This window comes from Cololabis saira, chromosome 12 (genome assembly GCF_033807715.1).
Source record: "Cololabis saira isolate AMF1-May2022 chromosome 12, fColSai1.1, whole genome shotgun sequence".
Classification (NCBI taxonomy): Eukaryota; Metazoa; Chordata; class Actinopteri; order Beloniformes; family Belonidae; genus Cololabis; species Cololabis saira.
In genome coordinates this window covers 43,717,804-43,727,585 of record NC_084598.1, presented here as the reverse complement: position 1 = coordinate 43,727,585, position 9,782 = coordinate 43,717,804, and the positions used below count along the sequence as shown (strand labels likewise).

The window sequence follows — 9,782 nt, the reverse complement described above, 5'->3', positions numbered from 1 at the left end:
TTATGTATTTTTTCATTATTACATTTTCCCCCGGTGAACTTTAATCTCAGTAGTCATTTAATTCACACATGCGCTGTTGAGCTGTTGGCAATTTCTTTCTTTTTTTGCACTTAAAAGGCATATTTGAGTTATTTATTTCTTAGTTATTTATTTCATACGAATAACTTTTGGTATTTTTCTTGTTTATGCCCAAAAAAGGATGTTTTGTTGGACACGAGAATAACTACTCGCATGTTTTTGCCTTTAAATATGTTTAAAGGTATGAAAACATTCAAGTTTTCAGTTATAATTGCATAGATTGTCCATATTTCATTGCTTTATATACTGTCTTGGGGTTACATTTGCATAAAATGATAAAAACTAAATTCTCAAAAATGTAAAACCCGAAAAAAACAGAAAATGCAAAAACTAAAAATGGAATGTGGGGAAAAAATAAAACTGATTTAATCCGTCTCTGTTTCCTCCCTGGATCTGTTTGGTAATTCTGCTCCACGATGTTTCTGTTTCAGTTCTATCAGCATTCTGGGAGCTGATTGGTCCTTACAGCATCATTAGCTGCAATACTTGCTGTTGAATCTCAATATAATACTAGTTAGGGCTGGGCGATATATCGAGATTTTAATATATATCGATATATTTTCAAACGCGATATGGTACGAGACAATATCGTTTATATCGATTTCTAAAAAAAAAAAAAAAAAAAATTCTTTTTTTTTTTTTTTTTTTTTTTTAGAATTTCTTTTTTTTTTAATGATTTTGATATAGCTTATTTTGTGACAAATTGACTTGAATGTTTTATTTGAGATTTGCACAAATGTTTTGTTATTTGCACAACTGTCAACCTCAGTGGAAAAGTCTGCCTGTGACTGTCTACATTGTACAGTGTATTTTAATTTAATTGTTATGCAGGAAAGGGATATTTGTTTTATTTTATTCAAGAAGCATTTTTATTCCATATATGCAGGCAGTTTATTTTTATTTCATGTGTTTTATACATGTTGATATTGTGCAGACCTCTGTTAATAAAGGAACTTGTGTGACATTTGGCACGAGGCTTTGTATTAAAACTGACTGTTTTTTTAAGGGTTTGCCTCAGAAAAAATGAAGCTAACAGAGATGCTATGCTATAATGCTTTGGGGGAAACCCCAATTAAGGCACAGAAAAAATATCGAGATATATATCGAGTATCGCCATTTAGCTAGAAAATATCGAGATATGACTTTTGGTCCATATCGCCCAGCCCTAATACTAGTATTAATATGTTGCAGAACTACAGTCATATCATTCATGCAACAGATGAAAAAACAGTTTTAATAACACTAACCCAAATCAATATTGGAATCGAATCAAATCAAATCTTGATAATCGATTCTGAATCTTAAGAATCTGAATTCAATTGATTCTTGACATTTGAATGGACCCCCAGCCCTAGTTTGGTTTTGTCGTTGCTAAACGGTGGCCGTGTGTCGTTCTGCTCACTCGCAGGTTTGCTGTTTACACATTTGAACAACACCAAACAAACATGGCCGAACTTAAACTTACTTTAAAGCAGCTCTTGGTCTCTCTTGATGTTTGTTTTGGGTGTGTTGTTGGATTACAGTAGAGGTGGTATCAACGCCACACCTGAGTAATTAGGTTGTACCCAGTACTTGAGTTGTAAAAACAATCAGGGGGGATGGTGGATTTGATCATATGGGGACAGATAATTTGTGCTGATTACAAATAATATAATATATTACAAATAATAGCAGTGACCAAAACACCTGCAGAAATACTGCAGGAATGACATAGCAGCAGTTAAATGCAGCCTTCTGTAAGCTTTAAATATCCACTGGGCTTACATCAAATACATCAAAACACAACAATAAAAAACACTTCTGAACTTATCAATATGACTCTGTCCTTCACAGGATAAGTAACATGGATCACTGCAAAAACTCACAATCTTAACAAGAATATTTGTCTTATTTCTAGTTAAAATGTCTCATTTTAGTAAAAAAAATCTCATTACACTTAAAACAAGACTCATCACTGGAAAAAACAACAATTTTCACCTGTTTCAAGTAGATTTTCACTTGAAATAAGTAGAAAAATCTGCCAGTGGAACAAGATTTTTTTGCTTGTAATAAGAAGATAAATCTTGTCCCACTGGCAGATTTTTCTACTTATTTCAAGTGAAAATTTACTTGAAACAGGTGAAAATTGTCAAATAAGTTATTTTTCTGGTGTTATTTTTCTGGTGATGACTCTAAATGTTGAAATAGCAGTAAAACCACATTCATTGATGAAATGACATAAGGAATGGAAAGGAGGGATGACAGTTTTACAGGGGGGATGATTTGGACCGTTTTTATTTCAGGGGGGGATGATTTGGACCGTTTTTATTTCAGGGGGGGATGATTTGGACCGTTTTTATTTCAGGGGGGGATGATTTGGACCGTTTTTATTTCAGGGGGGGATGATTTGGACCGTTTTTATTTCAGGGGGGGATGATTTGGACCGTTTTTATTTCAGGGGGGATGCCATCCCCCCTCATCCCCCCTCAACTCCAGTACTGGTTTTACCTGAGTGAACTACACCTGTCTGAACTCAGTCTTCTGGACAAACTTCATGGCCTTCATCACGGTTCTGCTGCGGCTGCGCTGCAGCTACGTGTTGTAGCACGTCTTTGCCACCAGGGGGAAGTCTTGAGTCGTGTGCAGCAACTTGGCTTCTATTGATTTAATAAAGTTGATTTTGTCCATGGATTTACAATTTAATTTGCTAATTCTTTTTTTTGGACAAGAAATTTTTAGGTGATATCTGATAAAGGCAAAAAGAATTGCCGAAACATGTCAGGTGATTTAAAAAAACCTAAAAATGTCTTGCTCGATGAAAAGAATTAGCAAATTAAATTTTATTGTATTGGTTGAGGTAGAAATACATTTATTGCTTATTATAAATTCCCCTGATGTGGTAAAAAAAAAAAGTCTTAGATTAGGTGCTCGCCGTCAACCAGCAGTAGAAAAAACCAGATTAGGGATTAAATGGTTCCTGGCACAAGATCAATGTCAACACAAGACCACTTTCGTTAATTTGGATCATTTCCAACAGTCCTTAAGAGGACAGGATGCGTTTAAATGTCTTTAAATGTCTTAATTTGTCTTAAATCTCAATCCAAGGGTCTTAATTTTTGAATCTTAATTTCAGATTTAAGATTTGGGTTTAAAGTGTATTTTGGGTCTTAAATTTGGTTTCAAAATAGTATTAAAAAGTCTTAAATTTAACTTGGTCAAACCTGTAGACGCCTTGTAATAAAGAGGGAGCTGGACCTTTAAGTATAGTACGATTATTGATCCGGTATAATAACCCGGATGGCGTGTGTTGCTTGAACTTGAAGCGTCTTATCGGTGTCCTGATCAGGAATATCGTTATCAATGATCAGGAATATCATTATCAATGATTAAGCTGTCAGCCGCGGTGAATCCTACGGGGGATACGAGCGTGGCCAGCTGAGGGGGATTGGGTTTTGCTCCTGACCTTTCTGGGGCTGGAGTCACAGGGGGAGTCGAGTGGTCAGTGTGGGAAAGTTGAAGCTGCAGTCGTCGTCGGAGACTCGGGAGCCGCGCCACAGGGAATTATAATTATTATAATGACTTTTCTGATTCCTCTTTAACCGCAGCTCGGTGTTTTAGGTCGCTATGAGAAATGGTAGGTGCTCCCTCCGACGTTTCTGGAGCTTTCCATCATCAGCATGGCTTGGTAGCATGTTCTTCTAAAAATAAACCCACCGTTTGTCTTCATGCACTTGATTTGGATGTGCTGCGGATAAATTTAGACGCCGGTGGGTCCGGCGGGGCTCAGGACCGGCCCACTGGAGCGTGAAGTGCAGCAGTCTGGACGGTGAACTTGAGTGTCTGGGTCGGCGTTGCAGGGACAAATTATCAGGACAGGACGTTGTCTTTATACTTTTACTTTAAAGTTGCTGCAGCATCAGAACGTGTGTCTAAACTGGGACCATTTTTGCCAGTATTGGTCTTTTTAAACTAAATAAGTCTTAGGCCCCGTTTACACGGAGCAAAAACGGTGGCGTTTTCATGCGTTTTAGCCGTTCGTTTACACGAAAACGAAGCTCAAATTCTCCAAAAACCATAATTTCTGAAAACTCCGGCCAAAGTGGAGATTTAGGCTTCAGAACGTCACATTATGAGACAGAAACGTCACCAGCGTCATTTGTGCGACCTGTGTTTACAATTTGTTTGGCCACCGTCAATATTTTCTTGTATTTTACCTAGTGATGCACCGAAATGAAAATTTGTGGCCGAAACCGAAACCGAAAATAATAATAAACACTTGGCCGAATACCGAATAATACCGAACATGGTTCTTCAGCAGTTTTTCATTTATTTTGACAATTTTTTCACCATTGCATAAATCAAATACATTTGATTTAGGCATGCATTTCAAAGAAAAAAATCTTTTACAAAATTACAAGGTAGAAAATATTTATTGAACATAAAAAAAAAAAAAAAATTAAATTTCCCAGCATTATGTTGTTTTGGTTCCACCTCCTAGTGAATGTTAGGTAAAATTCTTATGGGGTTAGTTTTTGGTTGACCAACGATTTATGTAGTGCGCAACGTTACGGGACGGAGCGGCCAGTCTAATTCCTTATTTTACAACGCCGTTATTAATTGTTCGGTTTTTTTCCCCACTTATCTCGATGACACTTACACCGAAAGTGTTTTTTTTTGCCATTTTCGGCTGAACAAGACTCGTTCATCTTGGAAGTAACTGGCAGTCAAGGCTGATTTATGGTTCCGCGTCACACCAACGCAGAGCCTGCGGCGTAGGCTACGCGGCGACGCACACCGTAGCTACGTAAGCTACGCCGCCGATTTAACGCAGAACCATAATATTCAGGGCAACGTCGGTTACGTCTCTGCTAACGTCGGTTACGTCTCTGCTAACGTCGGTTACGTCTCTGCTAACGTCGGTTACGTCTCTGCTAACGTCGGTTACGTCTCTGCTAACGTCGGTTACGTCTCTGCTAACGTCGGTTACGTCTCTGCTAACGTCGGTTACGTCTCTGCTAACGTCGGTTACGTCTCTGCTAACGTCGGTTACGTCTCTGCTAACGTCGGTTACGTCTCTGCTAACGTCGGTTACGTCTCTGCTAACGTCGGTTACGTCTCTGCTAACGTCGGTTACGTCTCTGCTAACGTCGGTTACGTCTCTGCTAACGTCGGTTACGTCTCTGCTAACGTCGGTTACGTCTCTGCTAACGTCGGTTACGTCTCTGCTAACGTCAGTTACGTCTCTTCTAACGTCAGTTACGTCTCTGCAAACGTCAGTTACGTCTCTGCTAACGTCAGTTACGTCTCTGCTAACGTCAGTTACGTCTCTGCAAACGTCAGTTACGTCTCTGCTAACGTCAGTTACGTCTCTGCTAACGTCAGTTACGTCTCTGCTAACGTCAGTTACGTCTCTGCTAACGTCAGTTACGTCTCTGCTAGCGTCAGTTACGTCTCTGCTAGCGTCAGTTACGTCTCTGCTAGCGTCAGTTACGTCTCTGCTAGCGTCAGTTACGTCTCTGCTAGCGTCAGTTACGTCTCTGCTAGCGTCAGTTACGTCTCTGCTAACGTCAGTTACGTCTCTGCTAACGTCAGTTACGTCTCTGCTAACGTCAGTTACGTCTCTGCTAACGTCAGTTACGTCTCTGCTAACGTCAGTTACGTCGTTTTATTAAAAATAACTAAGAACAAACCATAAAAACACTAAAACAGGAGCAGAGTCTCATGCACGGTTGAAAGTTTAAAAAAAATGGTTTGGTGTAAAAGGGGTCTGGTTGTACCACGCGGTGCCCAGACACAGCTGTCCTCCCTCCTACAGTCATCGCTGCTGCTCTAATAGTTTTTATTTCATTTATTTTTCCTTTCACATCTGTGGATTTATAGGTTACACCTTCGTCCTGATAAATGATCCTGAGGAAGAACCACATCCTCCTCCACATACATATGTTTTAGTGTGAGTGCACTAGACCTGCTGATAATCATGAGCTCGTAATATCCATACTTAAGTACTTAAGATGGTCTGGGATCACATAGCATGTTTGTTTGTTTGTTTGAAGAAGATAAAAGCAGCAGCTCTGTCTTTCTGTCCGACCAGTTCCCAAACAGCGAACGGTAGAAGCCGCCTCAGCGCTGCGTTCATTATCCAGTTTGTAATATTTCAAAGTTGTTGACATTTCTGAAATGCCAAGGAGCTGCTTCAGGTTTGCTCCACGTTTACGTCGGCCGGCGGAGTCGACTCCTTCGTTAGGACGGGAGCTACTGGATTTACAGTCTGTATATATTTGTGGGAGAGATGAACAGGGAGGAAAACAGTGCTTATCTTGATCGTTTTCATAATTATTACATTAATTTGAATCGTGTGTGTGTGTCTATATATGGTATGTATGTGTGTATATATGTTAGGGCTGAACGATTTGTGAAAATAATCTAATTGCGATTTTTTTTTTCCTCAATATTGCGATTGTGATTTAATATGCGATTATTTTTTCAAGGTCCTGTTCTCGTGTATTTTTCAACTACACAAGCAATAAATCAGTCTGTTTTATAATAAACAATGTCAGATTTATTTAAAGCACAGATTACAATAATAAAGAAAACAAATCTGTGGCTTTACCTCTTTAACACGTCTACACATGGGTCGTTCTCTCTGAACCCAATCACACGACACCAAACCAGGTTAAACTTTAGACAAAACGAGGCGTATTTTAATAGAAAAACACAGAAAAACTCCCACAGGGAACAAAAAACCTTCCTCACAGGGAACTCAGAACTTCTTCACAAATAACTCAAAAATCAGAGAGAGAAAAAAAACCACCAGCAAACTAACAAACAAACCAACAAAGCTCAGAGTTAACAAAACGAACCAGCAATGAACAACTCGCAGCCCCGCTGTTTAACCTCCTGATGAGATTTTTTTTCCCTGCCGGCAACGTGACCAGATCACGTGACTGGTCAAATCGCAGCCTTTGCGGTTAGAAAATCTCGTTTTATCACATCGCGATATAATCGCAAATGCAATTAATCGTTCAACCCTAATATATGTTATGTGTGTGTGTGTGTGTGTGTGTGTGTGTGTGTGTGTGTGTGTGTGTGTGTGTGTGTGTGTGTGTGTGTGTGTGTGTGTATATAGATAGATAGATATAGATAACACACACACACACACACAGTATAGACCAAAAGTTTGGACACACCTTCTCATTCAAAAAAATGAGGAAGTCTGTCCAAACTGTTGGTCTGTAATATGTATATGTGTGTTTATTATTCAATTCCACCAGCCAGATGAAGTTCAATGATGATGCGTTTTTTTTTTTTTTATTTATCTTTAATTTCTGGGATCTTATTTACATTTCAATTGAAATGTTTATGAATAATCTGTTATGGGATGATGGAAATCAATTCATAATTGACAGGAGCCACTTCCTTTTGTGTTGGTGTGTCGACCACATGATTCATTCTGTTCACGTCTGCTTTATTTTAAAACTAGCCTTTGGTTTGTTTGTATAAACCTAGTTTTTATAGATGGAGACTAAATCTGAAACTTTATACTCTAGTTCTGTGTTAGACTCTTCACTTTGGCTCAGCGAGTAAACAAGACCACGCGACGACTCTGATCTGAGCATTTATCAATAACCTTTGGTTTACTGTGCAGGACCTGAGGATATTTCCTCCTCTCTGTTTAAAAACGGGCTCATGATTGTTGTTTTTTGCAGGAGGTAGTCGACGGTATTGTTGACAAACTGCAGTATTTGTTAACTAAAGTAATACTGGTGATTAATAGTATTTTGTTTGTTTCCAGACGTCTTTGTGGACTGGAAGCAGAACGATAACGAGGTGACGGTGCGGCTGCGCTGCGGGGAAGGAGTCCAGAGGACGGAGGACATCGACACCACCTTCACCGACACGCACTGCCATGTTTCCTTCCCTGGTAGGAGCTTAACACGGTTACACCACCTGGTAGCTACACCACCTCCTAGTTACACCACCTCGGAGCAACGAATGAAGGCCGGAATAACTTTAGAAATAAACACGGGTGGACTTCAGAGTAGAGCTGAACGATTCATCACACATTATATCACTGTAAATGCGATTTTTTTTTTTTTTTTTTTTTTTTTTTTCCAGTTGTGAGTGATTAATCGGGTTTTCACTTGAGGCGAGAGCAGGAACTCAACTGCTTCAACTTTTCGTGATTTAGTCTGTGGCCCGACGGACCGGTCTGAACCTGGATCAGCTGAAACTTTAGTCCAGAAGAGGAGCAGCACATCCACGCTGGGATTATTTGTTGAGAGCCGTGTTACCACAGTCTTAACATGTCCAGCGTCATCATTAAAACGTTTTCTTACACTTTGAAAAGGAAGAGTTTATTTAATCGTTTTGAGGAGAAATAAATGTGTTTACAGTTGTTATAAATAAAGTTTTCTGAATCTGAATACGCCTCAGTCAGGGTTGCCAGGTTGAGCAGGTTTCAGCCCACCAGATAAAGACGGGGAGCATTGCCTGAAAAGGAGAATACGAGCAGAATTTAAAATGGGAAAATCACTTGTGTGTGTGTGTGTGTGTGTGTGTGTGTGTGTGTGTGTGTGTGTGTGTGTGTGTGTGTGTGTGTGTGTGTGTATTATGTACAATAATAATACTGTATTTTCTGCACTGTAAAGCACTTAAAATCCTTAATTTTATGTAAAAATTGTCCACTTTATGTATGAATTCTGTATTTACTGACCTCAAACCAGTTTTATGTGGTACACTGTGCTCAAAAATCTTTTAAAATATTTCAGACACATTAAAGTCGGTCCTTGGTTGGATACGGGTCGCAACGTTAGATAACTATTTATGTAGCTGCAAGCAACAATCATCCAACATCTGGTCAACGTTGCCTTACTGTAATTAGACATCAACGTCAGGTTTTTAGAGGAAACCCAGTTTATCCAGTTATAATCATCAACCTCACACTAACTTCAGGTGTCAACGATGAACCAATCAGAAAACAGGACGTAGTACGACACTCACCACCTCCACTTTTTATTGGTGGATTAGTGGAAGATGAATGATTTAAAGGAGCTTGAGGCCGGATTGTGGCAGGATTTATGAAAAAAATCCGTATACATTTTAAGTTTTCTAGTAATAATGTCAGATGAAGCGTTCCAAACCCAAAACAATGAGCCCTCTAGTGTATCTCTCCTTTGCCTTGAACAGGCTGTGTGCTGCAAAATGTGCTGCAATTCGGTCCCGTTTTTCCCGCGCTGTCCTGTGGATGTGACGTCACATGACGCTGCATAAAGGTTCTCCCCGTTCTCCCGTGCCGACTTCACTGTTGGCTGCAGTACCCCCAACGGCCGTCGTGGTGAAGGGTGGCGCTAGAGAGTCTCATTTCTTAAAAGGAACCTCAAGCTCCTTTTTAAATTTTTTTTTTTTTTTTTTTTTTTTTTTTTTTATAAAGTTACAACTGAACGATATTGTTATTGTGGTATTATGAATGAGTTGAATAAAGTTCGACTTATTGTTTTCTCATGCAGCTTTTGTATGAAAAGAGACCCGTTCATTGATATTGCACCTTATAATGCAGTGCGCCTGATGGGGCAAAGATGCAATCCAGGGGCTTGAACCTGGGTCCTCCAGGCCCCGGCCCTGTAACCGCTAGGCCACGACTCCCCTAATAATGGGGTTCCAACATGGTGATCAAGACTGGGTTCACGGCACTGATAAACTGTGTAGTAGGAATTAAATTGTACCGG

The 9,782-nt window shown here is 39.6% G+C and overlaps 1 protein-coding gene across 4 annotated transcripts in view; it reads left to right on the top strand.

Annotated features, from left to right (window-relative positions):
• The first annotated feature begins 3,562 nt into the window (after nt 1–3,562).
• usp19 (ubiquitin specific peptidase 19) overlaps nt 3,563–9,782 on the top strand; it is a 52,098-nt gene continuing 45,878 nt past the window's right edge. For all 4 annotated transcript variants that reach the window (XM_061736843.1, XM_061736842.1, XM_061736841.1 and 1 more), the window contains exons 1-2: nt 3,563–3,691; nt 7,850–7,978. In XM_061736843.1, the coding sequence (XP_061592827.1) occupies nt 3,682–3,691; nt 7,850–7,978 (139 nt within the window). In that variant the 5' untranslated portion in view covers nt 3,563–3,681. The remainder of the gene's footprint in view (nt 3,692–7,849; nt 7,979–9,782) is intronic.